The 26,977-nt window shown below is 46.7% G+C and overlaps 2 protein-coding genes across 5 annotated transcripts in view; one reads left to right on the top strand and one right to left on the bottom strand.

Moving 5' to 3' along the window:
* Window positions 1-26,977, top strand: part of AGO4 (argonaute RISC component 4) — a 234,818-nt gene that overhangs the window by 190,867 nt on the left and 16,974 nt on the right. The gene's annotated exons all lie outside the window — the stretch shown is intronic.
* On the bottom strand, window positions 9,781-26,734 carry CLSPN (claspin). 4 transcript variants are annotated; one of them, XM_075522078.1, is made up of 25 exons: window positions 26,628-26,734; window positions 25,392-25,521; window positions 24,365-24,819; window positions 23,495-23,662; window positions 23,041-23,130; window positions 22,731-22,803; window positions 22,067-22,175; window positions 20,851-21,407; window positions 19,636-19,827; window positions 18,591-18,778; window positions 17,838-18,040; window positions 17,463-17,527; window positions 16,850-17,055; window positions 16,202-16,362; window positions 15,878-16,104; window positions 15,526-15,640; window positions 14,726-14,807; window positions 14,303-14,397; window positions 13,709-13,873; window positions 13,493-13,614; window positions 13,112-13,239; window positions 12,492-12,597; window positions 11,742-11,824; window positions 11,373-11,534; window positions 9,781-11,162 (listed from the first exon to the last, which is right to left on the bottom strand). In XM_075522078.1, exons 1-25 carry the CDS (start codon window positions 26,652-26,654, stop codon window positions 11,049-11,051), a joined length of 4,023 nt encoding a protein of 1,340 aa, XP_075378193.1. In that variant the 5' UTR covers window positions 26,655-26,734; the 3' UTR covers window positions 9,781-11,048. The 4 variants fall into 4 exon arrangements, with proteins under 4 accessions (XP_075378193.1, XP_075378195.1, XP_075378194.1 ...); XM_075522080.1 differs by having other exon boundaries at window positions 15,526-15,637; XM_075522079.1 differs by having other exon boundaries at window positions 23,495-23,659.

Genomic DNA, 26,977 nt, shown 5'->3' with positions numbered 1-26,977 from the left:
TTTTGAACCGAAAAGGACGTTTTCCTTATGGTTGACATCCTCTACTTTTTAATAAAAATAGAAATGCGGGAATTGCAGAGTTGGGTTCATTTTCCTTCCTCTTCCTTTTCCACGGCAGGGTGAGGGGTTTAAATTTCCCTAAGCCATGAGAAAAGGCAGAGGGGTGGAAAGCAAGAGGGAAAACCAAAATCCCGCGGGCATTTGGCAACAGGCGGGCGGGCAGCAGGCGCTGCTTTTCGGTGCTAATCCTGGCCGCGGCCGTGCTCGGCCGTGCCGCAGGTGCCCCTGTGCCGGATGGGGAGCGCTGGCACGTTTTTGAGGTCGGAAAGCAGAGTTTTCGGCAATTAGAGCAGCATGCCAAGATAAACCCCCGCTTCCTGGTGCGTCCGTTCCCATCAGCCTGTTTGAGTCCGGCGAGACGGACCCCGGCGAGGGGCTCTCCTGGCGGGAACAGCCCGGCAAATTCTCTCTGCATGGGTGAAATTCCCTCCGCTACCGAGGTTATTATCTCCGAACAGGAACCAACAATATCCTTTCATTTAGGCACTAATTTGAACAATGTGCGCCGGCCGGGGGAGGAAGGGCGCTCGCTGCTCCAGAGCCTTTGAAAAATCCAGGCGGGAGCCAAACCAGAGGGAAAACAAAACCCCACTATGATGTGAACGGCTCGGCGATGCAGGGATGCGTGCCAACGCCAACGCCAACGCCAACGCCAACGCCAATGCCGGTGCCGGTGCCGGTGCCGCAGGCTCTGCCCGTGACGCCTGTGCGAAGGGCAAAGCCACGTGCGCTTCCATGGACACACTGGAAAGAGCCGTGGTGCTGCCAGGCACAGGGACATCCCGCGTGCATCCCGTACCGGGGGAAAGCGATCCTTCAGGCCGCCCTGGAGCCGAGAGCCCCGTCCACGGGGGTGTTTTGCCCACTGGGAAAAATCGCCTCCTTTGCTTAACCGGCCTGTTCAGCCTCATAATTACAATTTCCACAGGGCTGGAGGGTGCAGTAAAACACTTTTTAAACTTGTTCTATCATAAAGCTCACACTAGGCACCAGAAAAAGTCGGAGTGTGTAATTGCTAACTATAAAAACACTTAAATTTCCATTTTTCAGACAAACACAGCAGGGGGAAGGGAGCACCCACCGACAGCACACACGTCCCCCGCAGCTCTCCGCACCACCGCGGCAGCGTCCGATGGGCCGCGGCCACCTCGCCCCGCGCGGTTTGCAACGGGACCAGCGTGGTTTGCGATCGCTCCTCAACAGGGATCTCCGCTGGCTCGTGGCCGGCGGTGGCAGCGTCCCCATCCCCGTCCCTGTGCTCGGGGGACGCAGCATCCCGTTCCCACTGGCTGCCCCGGTGCTGGTCCCTCCTGGGCAAAGCCCGCGGGGGCTGGCAGGGGGAGATGGGGGATTTCTACTGCATTCACTCGCACAGTGCAGCCGTTCGGAATATCGACCCCCGCGTGGGGAGAGCGTGGGGAGAGCAGGCGCGTTCCCCGGCGGGGATATCGGTTGGAACGTCGTCTAATTGATTAGGTGGAAATCGCTCCTGGTGGAAAGGGAAGCCCTCGCCTCACTCTGGGTGAATTAATTTAGCTTGTGCCATTCTTCGCTGTGCTCAATTAATCTCGTTAAAGTGGTATAATTTTAGCTCGCGCTCCACACGCAGGGGTACCGGGGAGGCCCTGGCTGGTAACGGCGGGAGGTTAGTTAACGAGGGGGTAACGGGGGCTCGGTCCCTTCGCGTGGAGGGACGGTGGTAGGAGAGGGGCTCCCGCCCCGTGCTGCTGGCCCTGGCCCCAGCGTGCAGGATCAGCCCCGGGACCGGTGGGACCCCGGGGTGCCGTCCCTGCCGGCGACGCCAGGGCCACCGGGATGCAGGATGCTGGGTGCCACGGCGGGGACGCGCGGCGGGTCGGGTGCCTGGGCTGTCCCCGGCTCCGCAACGAGACAAAGAGCGTCGGCTCCCGTGGTCCCCGGCAGCTGGCGCGGGGGGACGTAATCCCACAAAAGTCCTGCTCCGGGGGGATCAGCGGGAGAGGTGAGGGGCACGCCACCGAGCCCCCGCCATCGCTGCCCCTTTCTCTCCCCGCTATTGACTGCCTAAACAGTTCTTTGGTGATTACAATGTAAATATAGCTTTTCATGGAGTAAAGGCCTTTTATGGGATCCACACACACTTAACCACTTAACCCCGGCGACAAAAAGAGCAGTGAATTGGCTGTTTAGAGGCTGCTCGTGCAGAAAAGCGGGCGCTGAATAGGATTTGGGGATCTCTGTGTATCAATTGCTATGCTCCAGGGGCCCTCAATGGGGCTGTCGGCGTTGGAGCATGTGCCAAAGGGCTCGCGTGGGTATGGATGGGGTGTCAAAAAAAAAAAAAAAGAAGAAAAAAAGCAGCTGCTTCTCTTTAATAAAACAATGATTTATTCATAGCGCCTTGGGGAAGGGGCGGGGTGACACGGGGAAGTGCCAAAGTGATGCTCGCCCTGCTCCGTGCCCGTGCCCGGGAGAGGCTCGGGAGCCGAGCCGGCCTGGGGAGCAGGAGGCATGGGGACCCCCGAAACAGCCCCTGGGGACCCCCAAAACAGCCCCTGGGGACCCCCGGAGCAGCCCAGGCGCAGAGCTGGGTCCCGCTGCAGCCCCCGCCAGGTGGCAAGGGGGTCCCTGTGGCTCTGCTCCCTCGGCCCCGGGCACCTCTCGGGGGGTGCACGAGCCAGGGGCTGGGGGACACCCCCTCTGCTCTCCCCCTGCCCCACGGGCACCTCTGCAAAGCCGGGTGGCAGCTGGTGCCCCCCCGCCCCGGGCGCAGCAGCGGGGCCGTGCACAGGCACGGGTGCAGGGGCCAACACGAGGGTCGGTGTGTGGCCCCCCATGCCCAGGACGAGGCATTTTGGGACGGGCACGGAGGAAGGAAGGCCGCGCTTGGTGTCCCGGATTAAACGAGCCCAGGCTGCTGTGGCCGTCCCGGCCGAAGGACGCTGCAGCCGGGGCAGGACCCTGGTCCCGCCGGCGTGGGCAGCCCGGGCTGGCGGGGGGTGGCCGAGCATCCTTGGGCCGGCGGCGGGCGGGTGCCGGGCCGGTGGACACGCGGCGGGGGCACAGGGCTTGGCCACCCCCCCGGCAGCACCCGCCGCCGAACAAGAGAAGCCTTCATGGAGCGGGGGCCAGGGGGGAAGCAAACTCAAAGCAGATCTGAAATGAATGGCCTGAAACGAGGAGAGGCGGCCGGACAAAGCCGGGGCTCGGCCTGGGAACGGGGACGGGGGTAGGAGGGATGAAAAGGCGGCAGCACACGGCTGGGTGCACGGAGGGAGAGCGGCCGGCACTGGCACCAGCCGGGCTCCTTCCCGGTGGGACGCGTGCGTCCCCGCCACAGCGGCCGGGTGCGCAGGGCCAGGGCTCGGAGCAGGGAACAGCGCTCGTCTGTTCGCTCACGTGGAGCAAAAATCACGGGGTGCGGGGACCCCGGCACGGCTGCTCGGCATCACCGCTCTGCAGCAAGGAAGCGACACCGGAGGGGCACCAGCGGGTCCTGTCCCCTCCTCGCCGGGCCACAAACGGGATGTCACTGGAGTCACGAAGGGCTGACGAGGAGCAGATCAAGTCAGGCTACGGCCCTATTTTTAGGCCCGTACAGATGGAAGGATGAAAGAGGAGGGGGGAGGCAGGGTAGGAATGGGAATGAAAGACAAACAAACGCCAAGCAGATGTTGGGAGCGGTGCTCTTCCCCTCGCAGGATGCCTGCGCAGCTCCCGGCAGCGCCGGCTCTGCCGGCCTCGACCCCCAGAGCCCGGGGGGCTGCGGGGCCGGGGCAGAGCGGGGAGCAACGTCCCCTCCTGCGCGTCCCCCAGCGCCGGGGTTCGCATCGGCGCCCCGGGGCGGTGGCACCGCATCAGCCCCGCGCCCTCGCTGGCGGCCCCAGGCAGCATCCGGGGGGCACGACTGTAACGAGCGCCGGGGGAGGCAGCTGGGTGCCGGGCTCAGGGGTGCCCCGGGGCGGGGGGTGGGCACGCGTCCCCCTCCACTCGCCGTCCTCGCCAGCGTCTGGCAGCCGCGGGCTCCGGGAGCTCCGCTGACCCTGCAACCGCACGGCGGAGGCCGGCCCCTGCTGCGGGATGATCGGGCAACGCCAGCGTGCCCGGCGAAGTTTGGGTGTGGATCTTGCTGTCCAGTTCCTGCACTTTGAATTACAAATACCCCGCGGTCAACGCGGCACAGCTCTAAGGACGAAGCCGTTGCTTTACGGAGCAGATCCGGTGCCCGGCTCGCCCCGGCTCACCCGCCAGCCCGCGGGCACCAGCCTTGGCTGTGCCAACCCCAGCGCACCCCTGCTGTGCCCTTCTTTGATGCCTGATGGTTTCTCGAGGTCTTGCCAGACCGAGGTCATCACCAGGAGCGCGATGGGGTTTGTTTTGACATCTCCAGTTTCCATTCAAGCTGGAGACACCAGCAGCATCGCTCACCCGCTTTTAGCAGGAGCCACGGACAAGACCCAGCCAGTGCACGGACAAACCCCAACCCCTCCAGACTTCAACAGGGTTTGGGGCCTCGGTGTTGGCTGTTGAGTATCAAATTCAGCTCCTCCAGCTCTGCTTTTGCCCCCTGCAGATGTTCGGGGGTCTTTGCCAACTGCGTTGACCCCGTCTAATGTTTTCTTCCTTCCTTTTCTTCCTTCCCTTTCCAACAGAAGGGGATGGGGACAGGGGTGACCGCGGTGGGTCGGGCCGGGGGCTGTTTGCAGCCCTGCAGCCGGGCAGCGACACCTCGGGAGCTGTTATCATCCTTTGGGGCTCATGTCATCCCGTCTCCGAAGATCACACACGCTCAGCAAATCCGTAGGTGGAGAGAAGGCTACCAAAATAAGGCCAGCTCTGCCTGTGAAATCATCCCCCCCCATGCCTTGCTCAGAGCTTTGTACCGAAAGCATCGCCCTCACGTCATGCAAAATAGGGAACGCGTGGCAGGTATAATTGCCTGTTGCTTTAATTATCTTCTTTACATCAATAGGCTGGATGGTTTTGCATTACCTTTGGTCGGAGTGTCTGCAGCCATGGCTGGCGGAGCCGGGATGCGCATCCTGCGGGAGATGCCGGCTGTGGTCACGACCGCCCTGCTACCAGAGCCGGGATGGGACGGGAAACATCCTGGATGCCAAAATCTCTACGTGGGCCGTCGACTAGGCTGCTGCTGCGGGGCGGCTCGCCGAGGCACCCCGAGCCCGCCGCTGGCGGGCTCGGGGTGCCTCGGCGAGCCGCCCCGCAGAAGCTTCGAGCAGTGGCACTGTCCCACGCCGGCACCGTGCCAGCCTGGAGCTGCGACCAGGAAAAAGCCAGCCGAAGCGGCAGCACCCGTACGACACATCCCGAGGCAGGGACGGGGGCTGCACGAGGCAGGATCGGGGGCCCCTGCGCCCCATCCAGGCTGGGGAGCAGGAGGGAGGAAGAAAAAGCCATTTTTTTTCTAATCTGGTGTTTAATTGTGAAAGGTTGGGGATTTTCAAAGCCCTCCTTCAGGCTTCGTGTAAAATAGGAATGTGGAAATACCACCTCGGCATATCCTGAGCAGCCGGGGAGGTGGCGTTAGCACCTCGGTGGTTAATTATGCTTCGAGTCTCCATAAACCGTGGCGGCTGGAAATTAGGCAGTGCAGAAAGGTGCTGCCGCGTCGGCCCGTGCCGCCCTCCAGCTGGGACCTCGGGGCTGAGCGTGGCATGGCACGGCACGGCGGCCACAACCAGCCATGCCGGGATGCAGCGGGATGCCCGGGCTCTGTGCAGCATCCCCCCATGGCAGAGGTGAGGGCTCGGGTGCTGCAGGCAGCTTTTGGGGTGCCGGGTGGGTGCAAGGAGACACGTGAACGCGTTCGCGTCTCGCCCTCCGAAGGGAACACGCCTCTCGGATCCTGATCCTCCATCACCGCGTGCGCAAACATCATCAAATATTGAAAATCAATGGGCCACCGTAAGGGAAGCAGCAGAGAGCACGTTGCATGAAAACAGCCTTGAAGAGCAGAGAAAAAAATATTAGCTAAAAATAAAATTAATCTCTTGCAAAGCTGTAAGATTTGCTTCTCACCCCTCCCCCCTGCGCTGCAATCTTTTATGTCATTTTCTTTAATTACAGCTGGTTTAGATCTCTGCTGCCTGGAGAAGCATAGCTGGGTTAGCCATAAATTGGGCTTCTGGATGATACAAGAGAAAATAATAACCCCCAAGGACTGAACATCTGTCCACACGGAGCACACGCAATCTTATAATTAATGTTAATGACTAATAGTTAATACAGAATGAAACTTTTGCTTTATAGGTCACCTAATAAACCCAGCCCCGCTGCAACGCAGACAGAGCTGTTTTCTGTGTCACGAGCTCAGCCGGACTCTGCGCAGCCGGGGACCCCCACGGCTCCGCTCCCGGCTGCCGGGCTCCAGCCCCGGGGGCAGCGGGGGGCCGGGGTGCAGGGAAGGCTGGTGAGGGGGGGCTGCTTCAGGCTCAGCTCTTGGCAATAAAGCAGCAACCGGGGCGTCCCACCCCTGCACGGCCCCTCCCCGGCAGGTCCCAGGGAGGAAAGCTCTTTGCCAAGTTTCCATTTCCCATTTGATTTCAGATCATTAATTAAGCGTGGGCAGCCGAGGTGCGCTAGGGCTGGTCTCTCGCAGGAGGAACTTCATCAGGACCCCGGTGCCGGCCGAGATGGATGCGGCAGCCCCACGCTCTGCCCCGGCAGGTTAATGCAGCGGGAGCAATGGTCACAGGGACGGGGCAAGGAGGAGACCCCGCACCGGGCCCGGCCGGCCGGCCTCCCCGCCGGCTCTGCCACCGCCGGCTCGCTCCTACCTGCACAAGGCGACACCTCTGCATCGTCAGTCCCGCAGGGGGGGGTTCCCCCCACTGTTATCTTTTCCTTCTTAGTGAGGAAAGCACTCGCCTGTTAGTGATAGAGGGCTCTTGGTTCCTTTTACTATATTCTTACATTGTATTTCTGTATTTCTTGCATTATCTACTCCATCTCAGTTAGACTACAGCCATTCCCGCCTGTTTCTGCTGCTCTCCGTCTTCTGCGTTTCCTTTTCTAATAAGGGAGAACCCAAAGGAAAAGAAACAGATGCTGAAAACATCACCTGCTCCGTTCCAAAACCAAGCGCACGCTAAAGACGTTCTCCTGGGCCCCAAAACGCGCCCCATTCATCACTCCTGGAGAAAGGATGCACCCGCTAACGAGCAGGTTGAAAGCCAGAGAGGGTAAATAACTGTGACATGGCTGCTCTAGAAGCCACCCTCCCCGTCTGCACTTGCTTGGATGCCTGGGGGCCTTTTTGTCCTTTAACCCTCATATTGTTCCTGGGACAACTGATTAAAGGTCCAGGACAGACGAGGTGCGGAAGCTCACGTGATAAGCGCACACAGAACACGCAGCACGCTTCTTTTCATGTGTCCACTCTGACATAATTTTTCACATGTTGGAAATACAGATGATTTTAGCCTGGGTCCATCTAGTTTCCCAAATAACCTGTCTATTTGATAAATAACATAAATTAAATTAGACAAGACAAACAAATAGTTTTTTTTCTCTCCCCCTTTCAGTCTCTCGGCAAAAAGGAAAAAAAAAAGGAAAAGAAAACATAATTCAGTGACTGCCTTGAGCCCCCGAGGAGCCGTGCGGTGGTGAAAGCTATGATTATAAACGTGTCTGCAATGTTAACCTTTAACATGGACGCAAGGCCCTTCCTTCCTCTGCTTGTAAGTTCTTTTTTAATTTCTTCACTATCATTTAGGTTCCTAAGAGCTCATTCTCTCTGCAAACTCGGCGGGTAACACTGCGTACTTAGCAGCACTCCTCTCATAAGGCTCCCGCGGTGCAGTCTAGTATCAGAGCTCAGATCTGAAAGGTTTATTCCTCCTGTCCCTCGTGCGGGTAAGGGAAACTGAGGCACGGAGAGGTGTAGTTATTACAGCTGCCTAACTCGGATGAAAACCCTGATGTCCTAGCAAGGTGCAACCACTTTTGCATCTCATGCAAAGCCAAAACCGAACGTCGCCAATCCCGACTCTGAGCTGTGACTGCTAGGAGTTAGCCCAAGATATGATTAGAGGGGAAAAGCAGCGAGCGAAGCGGAAGGAGCTCTTCAGAGACCGCTTCTGTGCGGGCTGAGATGCAGCACTGCCCTGCGCCTGGGCTGTGCGCAGGACCCTCCTTCCCCCCCGTCACCCCTCTCTGCCTCGCCCCTTAGTCAATCCCTCCTCCCCGGGTGCTCTGCCCAGCCCCACACCACTCTTGGCACTTCCAGCAGCAACAGGGGGGGATTTTTCTCCCCGTGGCAGAAGGGGTGAACTGAATCGATACTTGAAAATGAGAAGCCAAAGCTGAGTTAACGTGCCAGACGGGAGGTGGGGTGGGGGGCAGCCCTGGAAGAGCCAGCCCGAGGGATGAGATGGATGAGAGCAGGTCAGCGGCGTGGGTGGGAGCACAGGCGCGGGTCAGGCCCAAACCCACAGCTCTCGTCCCTGGTGAAGACGGAGTCTGGCACAATAAGCAGCAGCAGCATCTCAGGATGTGGTTCAACCCCTCCAGCAATTGAGATTTCAGCTCCTACAGGACTCGCCCCGCGTCTCCTACCCCTGCCTGCCCAAAGCCCAGCATGGAATGCACTCCCACGCAAGGAATTTCTGGGGTGCAGCGTCGTGCTTACCAGCAGCAAACCCTGAACTCCTGAAAGGTGGCTGTGGGGGAAACGTCTACTCTGAACAGCAGAAATCCTCCCATTCTATGTATCTCAACTTATAAGCTCTTCAGGCCCAACGCTGTGTTTCTACTCTTGGCTCTGGAACAAGCAAAACATATTTTGAAGGGAAAATTCTAAAAGAGAAAGCAAAACAAATGCCATCGTTGTGGCTAGCATATGCTGAGGATAGGCCAGTAAGACCCCTAGGACAAAGCCAACCCTCTAAAGGTGCTCTTCAAGCCCCTACCTTCTAATGCAAAAATGTAGCAATTATAGGTCTATATAAATTTAATCCTTTGCAATGCCATAGAGCATGGAAAACTGTAAGGATTTCCCCCCGAGTCAGAGTATGCTTTAAGCTTTAATCATTCTTCCTTCCCCTTTTGCTAGAGGAAGAGCATTCTCTTGCTGCTCTCTAGTGGCAGGCATTATTAGCAAAATTAAGAGGAGATGCTGAATTTTGCAGCTTCGAATGTTTTTGTCCAGTAAACCTGTGCTGAATTAGTACAACTTACAAACCTGTGCAAACACCGTGAGAGAGAACTAACTGGATATTCAGATATCTTCTTTCAGTCATGTTGTTCTTCAAGAAACATCTGATAAATGTTTCTCCTTTCCTCCTTCATTCCCTTCCCTAAACCTCCCATCCCAAATCCAGGTATACCAATTACTAGAATTGCTAGAATGAACTGAAATAGGCACGCCTCAAGCCAAGGATAAAGGAAGTTTTGTCTAGGAACTAACAAAACCAAGACTATTGAAGCAGTGAAAAGAAACATATTCTTAGGGCCAAGAATTTTATGCAAACCTAAGTGGAAGACTTGAGGACTTGAGAATTTACACTCCAGTAAACACAGGGGGGGTTGTTTTTGCTGTATTCCAATATTATTGCAGCTGTTCCTAGTGAAAGGCTTAGCTGTGGCCACAAAAGAAAAGCAGCAATGGAAGAAAAAAAAAAAAAAAAAAGAGACAGAGATAGACAAATATTTTGGAAAAAACACCCCCGCATACACACAACTGAGTGAAATCCTGTAAATTAATTCCAACTGCCTCCAAAATTAAAAACATGTTTTATTGTAAAATTGCACTCCAATTAGTACCATAATTCTTTATAAACATAATATACAGTAAAATATTTTACATGTAGCACACCAGGCGTATGCTTATGATGTTACAAAATTTACAGTTCAGGATACTTCTCCGACAGAGTCGGCAAGCTAAGTATGTGCCATCACGTCCTAGAAAGATGTTTAGTCTTACAGAGCAGGCCGCTGTCTTACCATTACCTGGTCTCTACTTTAACACATTCAACACATAATCAGAAACATCAGAAATGCTGTATATTCTGTCTCAAGTTTCTTTCACACTATTTAGAATAGTTGTGTATGATGGTTCCTTATTATCTCATGACCTCATTCTAGAGAGGGCCTTTCATTGCTAGCTGTTCAGAAATGGATGATTTCTCTTGGATGAATGCAGCTTGCATGAAAACAACAGAATGGATGATTTAAGAGAGTCTTCCGTTGGGCAAAACAAACCAAACAACTTCCCCCCCCCCCCCCAAGCAAATAAACCCCAAAACACCTCCTTTTCCTCTCCCACATCTGTTATCTGTTATTCACGTTCTTCCCTCTCCACACACACACACATTCATACGTATGTGTAAGAATATAAACAGTAATAAAAACTTGGAAAGAAATCCTTATCATACGGCCTCATAAAAGACTGGGACCTTTTTTAAAAGCATACATTCCAAATATAAATTAGAGCTTCTTAAAATGTCAAGCTAATAAATGCTTAACATTAAATAAAACATCGGAGGAAGCCATAGCTACCTTCGTACTGCAAGTGTAAACAACATGTGTCCTGCCATAGTTAAGACTGCTTTCTTCTTACCCAAAACTGCAGAAATACCTCCTTCATCTGTGCTTTAAGCAAACTGCAGCATTTCTGCGTCACACTTGTCACATGAATGGTATTTCAGATGAAACTGATATTACTGAAACACGTGAGATTGTACAAGGACGGTTTACAGTAGTGTAAGTTTCCTTAATGCTTGGGAAAGACCAAGATACCATTTTGTTCCAAACCAAGCATGGATTTTGTGCTCTCATTTGCCCCGGAGCAGTGAGAAAAAACAAAGGGGAATAAACAAGACCATTGCCTGGAAATTACTGGACTTGTGAATTAAGCGGCAGCACCAGAATGTGCAGCACCAGAATGTACAGCAATGTGTTTACCTTCCAGATGATTGCTGGCATATTTGCAAAACAAACCGCAACTGGCAAAGAGTCGAGATACAACCTCTGGCCCTAAACAGAAATATTCAGCTCTCCAAGTACTGGAATATGCTTCGGCTTTGACTTGTTTCCTCTGTGCTCTCTACCCTGGGCCGTTTGGCCAGAGACGTTATTACTGCAGTAGGACCTCTTTTCTTCACCTACAGGGGAGTAGGATACATTAGAGTATACAAAAAACTCCAAAAAGCTTAAATTTTGAATTATGAGAGAATTATTTGGTGTGAGAGCATATACTAAGAAATCACAGAGAATATTTAAAACAGCCATGCTCTTAACTACTTGGCAATGCTTAGTGTCTGCACGTTTAAATAATCTACACAATTGGCAGCACATTCCACACAAATCTTTACCTGAGGTTTTGATTTCTCCTTTGCCTCTGCACTCTTGTCCGGGGAAAGTGTATGAAAGACAAAATTCCTTGAATTTCGAGGTGCGTTTGGATTAAGATCTGACATTGCTGCTAGTTTCTGAAGGACAGCTTTAGGTCTGTTCAAGAGAGACCCATTTTTTATCTGAAGAACAAAGAAATACTGTGTTAAAGCACTCACACGAACAAGACAGCTCTTTTAGTGGGTTACTCTTAATAGAAAAGACTGCTCCCTACTAAAATGTTACTCACTACCACACAAACCAGAAATGGCCAGACCCTAGAGTCAGCCCGACTTTGCCGTGTTCTACACGTGCAGTTTGGAAATACCATTTTCAGAACCATTACCAACCTGGGTGTCACCAGCAGGTCTGAACGTTTCAAATGGGTTCCTGGGTAATAGTGTTGTGTCTTGTACCACTGCTGCTGGGCTTGCTAGCAGAGACAGAGGAAAATGTCAGTTTCTGAATTTCATTTGAAAGAATATAATTTTATATCAAACTGAAGAACTTAGAATTGACAACAGACAGTAAATACTGTAGGAAAAAAAAAGTCTGTGTCAAATGATACATACAAGTGACAGATGACTCTGGCAATTAGTTCTATCAGTTAGAAGGGAAAATTTGGTTTTGAAACTGCTTTGCACACTTGGAGTTTGCCACAACCAAGGAAAACTTAAATTTATTTTCACTACATTACATAGTTTTCCCTTAAGTCACAGATATTTGGAGAAACTGCTAGGCTGACTGTCACTAAGTCACAGAGTAGAAGACTGTAAGGCAAGCAACTGAAGAATAAAAGACTAAACAAAGATGTAGAGGAATTTATTTCCACTCTACAACATTTTTTTTTCAAGAAGTGACATACTATTTTATTAAGTAAATACACACAATTATCATCAGCCTTGCAGTTGCATATTTTCAATGCTTTTATACCTTTAGCCTTTCTAGTTCTGGAAGACATAAGCTCAGACTGGGTTAAGAAAACTAGACACTGGAGTTTTCTGATCTGTGGCGTGCTTCACTGGACACCACAAGTGATGACTGGAATTTAAGCTTTCTTTCTCTTATTTGATTGTCACTTCAATAAAAAGTAAGCTTACCTTTCTTCTGTAGGGACTTAGCAGTTACTTTTTTTGCTAGTTTCATGAATTGGCTGTCTTCACCGATTTCCTCCTCCTCCTCCTCCTGCTCTTTATTTTTTTCCTTCTGTAGCAGAGAGAAGACACTTTGTAAAACTGAAAAAGTTATATTAAGAATGAACATTTAATTCAGTATTTTAAGTAGACCAAGTCCTTTCATTATGTAAGTTAATATAGTCTTTTGTTTACTTTCTACTGTAAAAGTTTATTGCAATTTCTTAGATACTTTATCATCCTCGTTCTATTAATGAACAGCAAACCTGTAGTATCACATTCAGCTGACAAAGCTGACCTAATACTGAAACTTCTAAAACTTGAAGTTATGCTCCCAGCATAAGAGATTTATTCCAGCTTTGAAGCTGACTTGTTTCAGAACATAGTTGTTTTGCTTCTCCCTTCTGCATTAGTTTCTCTCTCTGTATGATACTTGAAGAGAAAGAGCAGAATTCATGGTGAAAAACAAAGATACATTTTCAAATGCTATTTGTTCTAGAGTTCAACTTGAGGAACTAGCAATTTCACATCTAGCAATGGTACAGAGAAAGGCTGAGCAAGATGCCTTTCTTGAAGCTAACTAATACCTGCTCACGAAGCCACTGTTCTCGTTCAAATCGCTCTTTCCTCCATTTCGCTTCTGTCTCATCAAACTGTTCATTTTCATCATCATTATCTGAATCTCCCTGAAACAAGTCAATCTGTGAAGCATAATCTAGACAAAGAAAAAAAAAAGTTATCGATTTTAAAAGAGTCATAAAATATGCAGACTAGTTAAAAAAAAAAAAAAAAAAAAACAAACAAAAACCCCAACCAACCAAAAAAGCCCCAAAACAGAACCCTCCCCAAGCCAATTTATTTCTGAAAGACTTTATTTCCTTTGGAAGGACTACTGAGTGCTATTTCATGCACACATGTTCTCTTTCCAATCTTTCACCCCATCTATTAACTATGGATCAGAAAGGCACCTATGTTTTTCCATCTGAATCTCCTCATTCTACCAGGGCCATCGCTATGCAGGTCACCATCAATGAGGTATCTCTCCTGGTACAAGCGTAGCTGACGCTTGTCATCATCAAGCATTGCCTTCCTATCAACACAGGAGAAAGGGAGGAGGTTAGTCCAGATTATATCCAAGAGCCATGACTTCACACACAAAAATACATACTAATACTGTCACTGACATGTGTAATTTCTGTATTTGATTTTCTAATTCCACTTCATTAGGAAGTTCCTCATCAATAATCTCTTCTTCATATTCGTTCAAGTCTTCACCATCATATTCATCCTCGCTTCCCACATCACTCCCTGACAGCTCCGCCTCATCTTCCATGAAATCCTGCAGTTTTCTATAAAGGAATGTTAAAAGAGTTCAGTTTGATAGACCAATAATCATCACACAAATCTTCTGAAAGCAAGATTTATCTTTTGATCTAAAATTAACACATATCCTAAATGAGAAATTATAATTCATCTTTAATTTTTGAAAAGACTAAGTAATTTTGGTCAAAAAAATGTGGCATTGCTTTCATCGTGACCTTTAGATTTCCATCTATAATGGAAATTATAATGGAAATCCTCTATAGGCCACCAGCAACATAGTTAAACTCATGCAACGTGACAGCACCAAAGCAAAAAAAACCAAACCACACAAACCAACCAGAGCCAACGCTATATAAACATTAGCTACTAATGCTGGAGAGGGAATAGACTAAATTTCTAGTGCTGTTAATACTCTATTCTGTCTGGCAGTTAAGATACAAAAAAGATGTACTTACAGTTTTTTCTTCAAGCCCTGTCTATGTCTCAGCAGTTCTTCTTCTTCATCACTAATTTCTGCTTCTTCAGGATCACTGTCTCCACTTTTTTCATCCTGTCAAAGAGAAAGTTTTCAGAAATTAAGGAATTTCTGAAAGCAGATTGCTTTGTAATGACAGCTTCTTCTGTTCTTCAATCAATAAACACAGACCAAAACACCACAGATTTTTCAGAGGATTTGCTACGCTAAGACGCTTTATCCAGTATATTATAACATTAAGTGGACATTTTAAATGATCCAAACATTGCTCTTAGAAATGTTTCAGTAACTTGTTCTGGAAGTCACGATACTTTGCATTGATCGTTATATTAAAAAACTAAGTAGATAAATGGAGTTCTCAGTCAGAATGCTGTAGCAGTTGCTTAGCTCCATCAGTTCATACCTCTTCACTATCAAAGGCATCGTCATCTGTTAAAAGCTGAAAATCACCAAGCTCTTCTTGCTCCTCCTCATCTTCCTCTTCCCTAAGGGAAAAGTGAATGAAAGAAACACACGTTTTCATTTCACCGTCAATGATGGCTTCGCAGTAATTCAAGGCAAGGTTTCAGCCATCACCTTAGCTGGTCTCAGGCAATTACCTGTGAGTGTTCAAAGAGCTAGAGCCTCTCAACAGCATTTAGCTTTAGATGCCCAAAATCCCCATTAGCATTGACGTTTTAAGACCTCAGGTCTTCACTTGCAGAAACCATGGGGCAAGCATTAAATCCCGAGTTTGTTTCCCTCTAAAATTCCTCTTGGATCTCCCTAACTTTCCCATTTGTTAAGCCTCATTATCCTTTTCTCAGGCAGCCATACACCTTTCCAGTTTAACCAATGGAGAAAATGCTAGTATCCAACTTACATTTGGTTATGGTTCCTGTAGTTTGGCAACAGCCCAGAACAGAACCCAGAGGTCCTACATTCTAAGAATCTTTCCTCAGTTTGATGAAAGTTCTTCAACACGTCTTTCACTATCAGTGAAAGACAAAGAAGAATTTCCCTTCACAGTAGCTGTGGGAAACAGTATATGCTGCTGATGTAGAGTGATTGCTGAGCAATCTGCAATATTCCTCCCCTCCACCTCCAAAACAGACCACGCTTTTGCTTACAGCGTTTTGAATTGATGTCGAACAAGAAAACACATTAAGAGTGAAGCAGTTACCACTATAAGCTTTTGTAAATTTTAGGAAGAATAATGCTAACCTGTCTGTGGGAAAGGAGCCTGAACAAAGTGCTAGAGCTTCTGCCATTGGATCTTCTATGTCACTGTCTTTTTCTGCCTTGGAAGATACTGAAGATGCCCATGTTGGAGAACCTGCTACAAGAAGTAGTAAGATGGCAACTTATTAGACAGATACATTTCTACTCTTTAGATGTCAGAGAGCATCCTAGAAATGACAGTTAGCGTGCTCCCACAAAGGCAACAAATTGTTAGAGCTTTCTGAAGTCTCAGAAGTTCCACGTTCTGCATTAGTGCCCAGAACTAAAGGGTACCTTTGTGTAAAGCTTATAAATCAAGTAACCAGCAAAGCTGAAAACAGAATTCAGGACATACTCTGAGACACGAATTTTCCTGAGCAAAGATTGAGCAATTCTTCCATGTTCTGCTTTTTGTTGCTGCTGGTATTTGGCACATGTTCAGCTTGACTGCTAAACTGTCCAGAACACAAGTCCAGTAATTCATCCATATTGGCATCCATTGCATTCTCATCCATACTAGCCAGAGTCAGCTGATGCTTTGAGGACTGGTATTTATTCCTATGCTGTCCCACATTCAAGAACCTGAAAGAAAGACTGTAGTTAGAAAAAATCTGGCTGTTCTGTATGTCCCATTTCTGTTAAAGGGCACAAAATGTCATCCTTTACACCTATTACTTACCCATCTGCATCAAGCAGCTGGCTCTGAGTGTCATCTTCCAGAGAAAATTGAAACTGTGACTCCCCAGCCCCTGGAAATAAACTCTTAGGCTCAGGAGAGGCATTATACAGGTCCTGGGAATCTTCTATGGGAAGAGAGGGCTCAGACGTCTTTCCTGAGCTCTAGTCAAAGGAATGTAAAAATGTACAAGTTACTTGTTTTGCAATCCTAGAAGTCAAAAGCAAGAATGGCATAAAACATTTAAGGTATTTTAAAGGATTAACACCATGCAGGAGTCAAGTATGTCCACACTGCTCTGACAAGTCATAGGAGTTCACTGACATCAGATGTTGTGTAGCCCATGTAAGTACGCTTAAAAAAACATTTGCGACGTACGTATTTTAAATACCAAAACCAGATTATAGCATCTTTTCTTCGATGTTTCAGCATATAAGTTTTTGTAATATCATTTTTATCCATTCCAATGCAGAGACATTTTAAACTCCAGGGACAGTTTGCTTTTCTAAACTCTTACTCATATAAAAGCATTTCGCTAGATGCCTTCTTCTGGTATTATTTTTTTTTGATAGATATAACAGTCAGGATAAAGCACATTTATTCACTACCCGTTGTGTTAATATACGATGGGAATAGGACCAAGAACCTTACCTTGGAAGCAGAGCTGATAAAGCTTGTTTTGAAAAACCCTGGGGAAGGTGACCTGAAACCTCCTGCCGCAGATAAAAAGTTCCCTCCACGTGACATCTGTTTGTTACAGGGCTGATACGATGGAATCATGGAGCCAATCAACTCAAAGCTGCTGTTATGGCTATTCTCTTTTGCTAGTGTTGGCAGAGAAAATGAATCATCATCCTCTGAAAAGAAAATAAATATTTTAATACAGTGCTTAACTTTTTTTTTTTGTGATCCAGTAAAACCTCAAGACATTATTTTGCAACACCAACACCTTGCTAAAAATTCATTCTTCTGTGCTCATGTTGGATTTCTTTCTTCATAGAGAATGCATATATTGCACTTTTTTACTGAATTTCATCTTGATTTCTGACTGTTTCGATATTTTTTCCAGTATAATTTTGAACTTTATTTTCCTCTAGTTTTTTCCAAGCCCTCCCATTTTTTTCATCAGTCTAAACTTTTATAATCATACTGTGTAACTATACAGGTGATGAAATAACAAAAATATTGAATACCAATCCCAAAGAGAAACTTCTACATGTGCCATGTGAAAAAAATGCTAGCTACAATAATAGTTCGACTTTACCTAACTTGGTAGGTCCTTTGTCTGCAGCTTCTTCCATTTCAAGTTTCTCATCAGGAAGAGAATATCTGCAATTCATTAAATAAAATGTATTTGCTAATATATACAAGATGAATTGCTATTGTCTGCAAACCTAACCGCAAAAAACAAGGTAACACACAAAAATACATCTAGTACACTTCGATTAAGAAACAGATTATTCCACTAAACAATTACAGTCATTAAGTTTTTTAAATAAAATATATATGAAGGCACATATAACTACTGGAACAAGACGGAAAGAAATTCCTACAAAAAGTACTTCAAATCAAAACATCTACGTGTGTTGATCAAATTTAAAATTGCTCAGGCACAATTTTTAAAGCTTGGTTTATCTACCCCATTTTGGAGGAGCTGTCCTTAAAAAGCATCAGTGTAGACTCTGTCGAAGGTGGCTTGGGAACAGAATCACAGTGCACAGATTTCTCCAGCTTTTCTCCATCAATTGATTCTTTGTCGGTTTCTTTATCACCATCTTCAACTTGTTTCTCTTCTATATCTTCATTGTCTTCCTCTGCTTCGCAAAGCAGAAATTCCACATTCTAAAAAAACATCCCCAGACATAGCAGAGATATGGTGATTATTGCTTTGATCTGTCAACTTCCTTGCGTACTTTTCAAGAAAAGGTTTTAACGTATGGAGGGTCAAGCAGAGTGACATTCGCAGTTCTTATATGCACCTATTCCACTCCAAGACAACTGATATAGAGCTGCTTGACACAGCCAGGCTATCCTGACCCTTTTTAAAAAGGAAAGGCCATGGCAAACCCCTACCTCACATCAGGCAGGTGACCCCAGTTTGTCCCCTGCTAGCAACGAGCCAAGGGTATATAAAAAGAGAAAATGGCACCAGAATCTTTTATACACTCACATTTGGTTTTAATACTGTTTAGACAAATAAAAGAAAATACTAATAAATTCCATTTTAGACAATCCAAACCCTGAATGTGGTAACTGCAGCAATTTTTTATCTTCTAGGAAGAATTCTTGGCAATTTCCCTAATATTAATAGCGTACAAAAGTCTCTTTTAGTCGGGGAGAGGCAGCAGAATTGAGAAGCTGACTAGGTTATGGAAAAGTGTTGCATACAGACCTCATGATTGCCTTCTTCCTCTTCCTCAGACTCATCTGTCATCTCTTCTTCCTCCTCCTCCTCCTCCTCCTCCTCCAACATTTCCTCATTATCCAGTTTAAACAATGCTTGCCGCTTTTGGCGTTCCTCAGTCCTGCGGAGTTTCATGGCCTCCTGGAGTTTAGCCTTCAGCGCTTGTAGCTTTTCACCTGGATAGAAATGAATAAATTAATATATTAGATGTACTACAGTAAATCCTTAACTGCATTGCCTTCAAGCATCCAATCTAATGTAACTACACACATAAAAAGGGAATTTAAAAAATTACTTGGTTTTAAATGTTTTTATGAATTGATCTGCCAGCTCTAAGAGTTAGAGCAGTTAGTTTCAATGAGCTCAATATAGAGAGACCACACAATCTCATGAATTATCAAGATTCCTCATTATCCGTAAATGCCACCGGTGCAGCTCCCTGAGTGAGAATAGGGTCTGTCTCTCCACTGCGTCTTTTGGGAACAGAGCATCCAATTGCCATGGGCAGATGTGCTATAGGACATGAAATAATTAAGGGCAGCGAAAAATAACGTGTGCCCATAGAACCAGCCAAATAATCTATTTCTGTTAATGGATACTATGGGAGAGTCCCATTCCACGCATATTTTTGTTTGCAAATACCTACAATTCTATTAGAAACAAGGAAGCACGAGAGAGCTACTAAATGGTAATAGTTCACAAGAAGTCTGAGAGTTACATTCAGAGGGCTGATGGAAAACAACAGTGCAGATATACGTTTATATAGATTTTGGTACAGATGGGGAGAAATCCAGAGAACCAGTTGCAAAGATCTGACTGAGGCTGCTCTACACTGGCCAGTGCTATTTAAGAGGCCTATCAAGATTCTTTTTTAAAAACAGGGCTATCCATTAGAGGGAACGTACGTATTAATTTTAGAGATGAAGATCACATCTGTATTTAATGGGCCAGCGTCGGGAAAGGGGGAAATGAGAGAGAAAAAAGGCAGAGTGTTTTCCAATTCAACCATCATCACTTCTCCTCCCAAACCGACCTGGCTTTGTGTGGACTGTTTCATCCAGGCTCTCTGCTGCTAATACTGCTGGTACCACGTCTGCTTTCAGTTCCTCTTTTCCTTCAGATGTAGTCTCCTTACGAATAATGTTCATGTTTATGGTCCGTTCAACTTTGGATTTTGATGTTCGAAGAGTGTGCTTCAAGAAACGTGCTTTCAAGGCTTCTAATTCTTTAAATACATATTAATTACATTTCAACATGCAAATTAAATTAATTTGATAGCATTTAAAAGCATTGAGTGTTAAAGTTATATCAAGAGTAGGTCTTCAGAAATTTTTTTTTCCAAAGGAAGTTAGTTAAAAACTCTAAATCTTTAATATTAAAATATTTGCAAAACCATTCTATTTGACTAATAAAACAATAAAACATCACAGAATATTTTTGCTGTAACTTATACTTAATTGGTATTAGCTAACATTAAATTACCTTACCATTGACTATGATTTATCCACAAGACTTCAATTCACTTCCAGTCTAGCCTTCCAGCCACCAAAATTTCTGATAACATATTATCTAAACCCAGACTGATGGCTGACAAAAACACTGTTTCTTGGCAGAGATCAGTTTCCTGCATGCACAGAAGTAGCATCCAGTCCAGACATCCTCTTAATATCTTCTAATACACAATAGATTTAATGGAATTCTAAAATTCCCTAATCTTTTGCAATCTTTCCCTGAAACAAGGTCAACTATTTAATATTGATGAATAAATGCTCAAATTCCAGTACCTAAAAGACATTCAAAACATTCCTGCTACAGAAGTAAATTTTTGCTTGCTATCCAGCCTTGCCTTTTAACAAAATCAGCGGTAAACACTCTGGAACACAGGCCAGTTTTGTTTCCAGACAATTACTGCATGCCTTGTTTTGAATCAAGCTGAAAAAAGTGCTCCCATGTGCTTTAAGTGCCAACATAATTCACTACAGCAAAATGGAAATAAATAATTCATCATTAAATAGTTTTCACTGAGCATTCCTTCAGGCTTTCAAATATTAAGGGCTCAGAACTTCCCTTATAAACATCAGCTGAAAGAAAATGGATACCGACATTAAGCAAAGAGTCTGTACTCATAAGAGACCGTGCCTGACTGTTCTCTCACCTAAATATTTCTCCGAGATTTTTTCCAGTTAAAGTCAGATTAAATCTACTTACTTGGAGAGATCTGACAGGATTACAACAATGAAAGTGATACCTTTATTTGAATCAGATTCATCGAGGTTTATAAAGGATTCATTGCCAGAGCAGATTCTTGGCTTGATGGACAGGTCTATTCCCAGTTCACGAAGTTTATCCAACTTGGACTTCCGCACTTTTTCAGGCTGGGCCACCAATCCAGGCCCCACTTGTTGGTTGCTTTTTTCACATTCTACGTCTGGTGCTGTTTCATCTCTTTGCTCAAGGGCATCTCCTCCAACTGCCAGAGGAATTTCATTCTCTTTTTGTTCACTACAATCAGTGCTTAGGAAGCTGGAGTGCAGCGGTTCTCCTGTATTATTATCAGTTGTTACAGTCCTAATTGCATGAGAATCATCACTGTCCTGCCTGGGCTTTTCAGCACAGTCCTCTGTCAAGTTCTTCCCTACGTCAGCAAGAGGCTTGTTCACAGTAGTATCAACATCTCCGTCAAGGCTTGTTTCTGGTTCATTAGCTGCTGATTGATCGCCTTCGGTTCGCCCATCTTTGCAATCCATGTTCAAGTTCTTAGTGTCTGCAGATTCTTCATTTAGGGATAGCTGGTATTTAGCGGACCTAATGAAGGCAGAAAAGAAACACATCACCCATGGCTATTGCGAAAGGGGAGAAGAGGTTGAGAACAAACTCCAAGAGAGAGAAATCATTTTCTAATTATTGTCATTAATGCGTAGGAAGAGGTGAAGGACAGAAGGCTGCAAAACTTCGTTTTGAGGACATAAGGAAGTGTAGAGTAGTGTAAAGAGTTTGTACCAGTTAGTTACATTATCACAGTATAAAATTCCTGAGAGATTTTGTGACAACAGTAGCTTACTACACATTACTCAAAAGAGTCCAAGTAAAATGTTGGGGTCCAGTCTAAACCACATTAAAGTAATTTTGCACGAGCTCGTCACTTCATCTGGAGTTACTACTAGGCCCTGATTACTTCAACAGTACGACTGTGTTAAGAGTGCAGCATTGCCTTATGTTGACAGTGACATACTCCTAATTTCCAGCTGTTCACGGAATTAAAGGAGCCTAAGAAAGTTTCTTAATAAAACTTCCCAGGCAAAGCAACAGCTAAAATTAAACCAGAAAAAAGCTGTAACTGTACACAGAGCAGGTGTGTACGTCATACAACGCCTACAGCATGCAAAAGCCTGGTTATCCTCAAAAGCAAAGCTGGGATATCCTCAAAATTTATGAAAAAATATGAGGAAGGTTTAAGTCCTTACTTCAGCAATGCCATGGCATTTCCTTGACATACTGGACGAGGTCTACGCTTGAAGAAGTCATGAATGCTTTTGGTCTCAGGCACGTGATATGGGAGAGACACAGACGATTCTACCAGAGAAAGGAGGTGAAACAAAATTTAAAACGTCATCCGAGGCATTTATTTGATATCCCTGAAATTCAAAGAAGCTCAACACAAGCATTGTGCAGCAAAGACAGCTGACTAGGCACAAACAGCACAGTTAAACCTGAATACAGCAAACGCCGCTGTTTGGGAAAGCGTTCCAACGGCAACAAGTCCTTAAGACCAAATTTGCAACATGTCTGTAGATTCATTAGGAAATGAACTGTGATGTTAATATCAGCATGGCAGGACCAGTTCCAGTTTTATTACATGCCTACCAAACTCTCTAAATATTGCACTAACTTTACACAACAAGTTTACAGGCTCAAGTGTTTGCACAACGATTTTTTTTTTCATTAGTTACAAAGATATCTTTTAACAGTTCCTTGAATAAAAATGGTCTTGCACCCTTCAACCCTAAATAGAGCGTAACTCATGCTAGGTGAAAGAAGGCTCTAACCTTCCAGGTAAACTCTTTCAATTTCTCCCCTGAATCTCTTAATAGTTTATACCCCTCTACATACAAAGAATTTAAGTTTTACCTCTAATAAGTCGTTGGGTCTCACTATGGAGTTGTTTAATGGCTTCTTTACTTAACCTTGCTGCTTTTCGCTCCTTAAGGAAAGAAAAGAAAGGTTTCTGAAATCAGAAGTCAAAATATGGGACTCTTATCTATACTTTCTTAAATAGCTTATTTTTCCCTTTCAAACAGAAAGGAGTCAGAATAAAGCAGCCAGTTAAAAAAAAAGATTAAAAATAGCAAATCAGCAAAAACATTGGACAGCATGCGTACAAAAACATTTGAGTCACTACAGCAAACAACGGAGAGCTTTAAAGAGAAGACGACTTCACCTTTCTTTTTGGTTCTTTTAATACAGGTTCCTCGTTCTCATCATCAAATACATGTTTGTAGCCTTCACCCTCAGAAAACCGTTCTTTGTTCTACAGTGCATAAAAAGAGATGCATTTATTTGTCTAAATACACAGGCACTACCAAGGGCAAACAAGTCAAAAGTGAAAAATAATTGTACAGAATCATCACTGATCAGCAAAATCAGCAAGTGTTCTCATAAACCAACACAAATTCCACATAATACTTATGGTAGATTTCCAAAGCTCCTACTGTAGCATTATCTGTGTAACTCTGCAGGACAACGTCCCTCCATCTTTAAGAACAAAAAGCAGAGGATATTCTCTCCTCTGTCCTAGCAGTAGAAGTGCACCATTGTCAAAGAGTTTTAATACATGCACAGGTACAATACTTCCCACTAATAACCAATAATCTCGTACCACTATCAAATGTTACCTTATATTTTTTCATTTTGTTTTTCACTGCTGCTCGTATTGATTCTATCGACTCTTCATCCTCTGGGGGGTAATCGTTTTCCTCTTCCAAGCCATTATCAAAAAGTTCTTTGTCATCGAGAAGACATCCACTGTCATTGAAAGGATGCCTCTGACTGCCATCTACCTGCTTGCCATAAGAATAAAGTATATGTGTAATTCATTTCAGAAGGTCCCCCTCAGTTCTTTGACATTAAGATTACTGTCAAAAGGTGTTGATGAAAGAAGTTAGAAAAAGTACATGCCATCTTTAATCTATCATCTTGTGTGTCCTGTAAGCCAGTCATATTCACTTTATGGCACTGCAAAGTTGATTCATGGAGCAGTGTTCCATACCTCTATGGTAAGTAGGGAATTTCAATAATTACTGAAGACCAAAATGGCTCAGAGAGAGTAACTTAACACTTGAAATATGCATTTTATAAATAGCAGCAATACACAACCTTGCAAGCAGCCATTTATTTAGACCAGAATTCCAATTTGAAAGTAGCGCAAAGCTTCCTCCAGAAACGAGCACAGCAACGTAGAGAAAAGCTGAAATACCAGTCAAAGCCGTTTGTGCACGTAACAAACCCCCAACGAACCCAAAGAACTCAGAGACTTTCTGCCCGGCTTAACACACACTGATGTTAAATCATCAAGCGTTCAGGTTTGTACTTTGCAGATGAAGCTGGCAGACTGACACGGCGTGCAGCGGGTCCCTGTGGATACCACTCCTGCTGTAGGAATGTGGACCCTAGCAATGCTGAAGCATTGAAACACAATAACCAAATGCAGTAATAAATTTAACTTAGTTGAGAAAATATCTGAGATTTTCTGCCAAAATACATACCTCTGCTCTGGGCTTCTTTTCTTTTTTCAGCTGTTTAGTGGACTCAATTCTTCTCTCCTTCTCCTTTCTTCTTCTTGATTTTCCAACAGCTTTTTTTGCTGTCTCTCCTTCAGAATCATGTTTATGTTTTCTGTACTTCTTCCCAGATTTTAGGGGTCTCTCCTCTTCCAGGTCATTCTCAGGCAAGCCAGACTTTCTGCTTGTTTCAAGGTTTCCAATCTGCAATTGGTCACCAGTGTCACTGTCATCACTGTCTAGCAGACCTTGGCGAATTCGATGAGATTTCTTGTTCCTCTGGGCAGTAATGCTCTCTTTTTCCTCTCCATTTTCCTTGTCTCCACCCAGAGTATCTTTCTGCACAAAAGAGCCACCATCCTCTCCATCTTCGCTCTCACTCTCCTGAAGCAACTTCTTGCTTTTTGCTTTTTTACGTACAAAAATCTCTTCCTCTGAATCTGACAAAATATATTAAAGGAAAAGAAGTGATGCACACTACGGAGAGGAAAATTGCACAAGTTAATTAACAATCAATCAGTTAAACATAAAGTTATATATGTGTTAAATTTCACACATGTCAACATCTATAGCAAATTGGCTTGAACTGTTTTCAAAACCCAGTTCTCCCTGCAGTACAGTATATAATTGACCCAAATTGATGTTATAGGTTTTTAACCTTTAAAAAAAGGTAAAGCTGAAAATCCTTCACTGATAGATTAGTGACTTGCCTTGAGATAGTAATAAAACCCACAGTAAGTAACTAAATAAGTACATAGGTTAAGCAAATCATAAAAAGAAAGGAAATAAGCAATTAAGAAACTCACATCCCATTTAGTATTTCCCTTTCTATACCTCAAAAAATGCTTTTCAGAGATTTACAGACACCTGCCCACATTCTGAGCAACAAAAAAGGCAGTTTGGATTCATACAGGTCAAGCAATGAAAACTTCCTAAAAAGGCATTTATAAAACAAGAAATGCACCGTTGAAGGCAACGACCACCAGGCACAATTTATGGAAATATTACAGACCTCTGTCGTCAAGAGACGCTATCCCCTTGCTGAAGTGCCCTGGAGAGGCTGTCTCACAGCTGCCCTGTCCGCTGTCAGAGTCACTATCAAGGGTTTTCTGCAAGTCTGAATTCAAATCTTCTAACGGAAACTATGAAGCAAAATAAAATTGTCCTTACTATGATAAATGTTGTTTATGTAGTAACGACTTTTGGTGTCTAACTTCATTCCAAAACCTTGGCTGAGCCCTTACATACAATTATATACACATACATTATCGTTACATTTTAAGAATTAATCGGTATTTACATGAAGGGAGATTACACTACATCAATTTTTATTAGTATTTAACTATGTTTAAGGTGAGCTTGCGCAAAAAAAAAAAAAAAAAAAGAGTATCAACATACTGGCTGATGTCCACTGATTATTATCAAAACCATTAGAATGCAAAGCATAATGAGAAAGGTAAAACTTTATTCTCCCACATCCGCACTTCACCGAAATTAATTAAACAGGGACCAGAAGACACCTGTGGGGACTCTTTAGGAAGGATCGCCCGTGACAAGGTGCGCAGGCCTGGTGTGCAGCCGCGCTGCGGTAGCGGGGCCCCTCGCGTGTCCCAGGACCCCCCTCAGGGCTGACACCCCCGGGCCGCCACAGGCCGGGCGCCACGGCAGCGCTGCAGGGGCAGCAGGCCAGCACGGCCGCCAGGACGCGGCCCGGCGCCGCTCACAGCCCTGCCCAGCGCCGCAGAAGCGGCCCGTGGCGGGCGGGCGACCGGCCGGGGGTCACGGACACCGGCCCCGGGCGGCCCCGAGGTACGGCCCCGGGCAGAGCACCCGTCCCAGCATGCACCGCGCCCGCCCGGGGCAGGCACCGCCTTCCCGGCATGCACCGCGCCCACGGCCGGTCCCCACCCCCCCAGCATGCACCGCGCCCACGGGGATAGGCCGAGTACGGCCTTCCCAGCGCGCACCGCGGGCGGCAAGGCGGAAGGGCGAGCCGCCGGCTGTGCTGGGAAGTGTAGTCCGCCAAGAGAGGGGCGAGCGCGCTGAGGGCGCGGTGCCGCCCGGGCTCAAGGGCAGCCGAGGAGACGCCGCCGCCGCCGCCACCGCCGCCACCACCTCGCTCGCTGCCCCTCCCAGCCTTCCGCCGCGCCACAGCCAGAGGAGCCCCATAGACCACTGGCAGGCCGCTGGCTGTCACCGCCGCCAGCGGCAGCCAGCCGGTTGTGCGGAGCGGAGCGGCAGGACTCACCTCAGCGGGGGCCGCCGCCGCCGCCATGGCCTCGGCCCGAGACAGCCCCAGCGCTCCCGCCGCACGGCCGCGTAGGAAACCGCTTCGAGTCTTCGCGCGCTGCCCCAGCCCCGCCCAACACCAGAGACAGCCAACGGCTGCCCAGGACTGCCCCGGAAGCCCCGCCCCTCGCCGCTTTATTGGGAGTTTTTTCCGCGTAGCCCCGCCCTCTCCGTCTGGCCCAATCATTGCTCGCGCTTCGAGGCCACCCGCACGCCTTATAAGCCCGCCCTGTGGGGGCGCTCTCGCTGCGGGCGGGCGCAGCGCTGAGGTGGCGGGCGGCGCTTGGCGGCCTTGCGGGGCCGGCTGGG

Source organism: Mycteria americana, chromosome 21 (assembly GCF_035582795.1).
Source record: "Mycteria americana isolate JAX WOST 10 ecotype Jacksonville Zoo and Gardens chromosome 21, USCA_MyAme_1.0, whole genome shotgun sequence".
NCBI classification, from domain to species: Eukaryota; Metazoa; Chordata; class Aves; order Ciconiiformes; family Ciconiidae; genus Mycteria; species Mycteria americana.
This window is presented reverse-complemented; position numbering and strand designations above follow the sequence as displayed.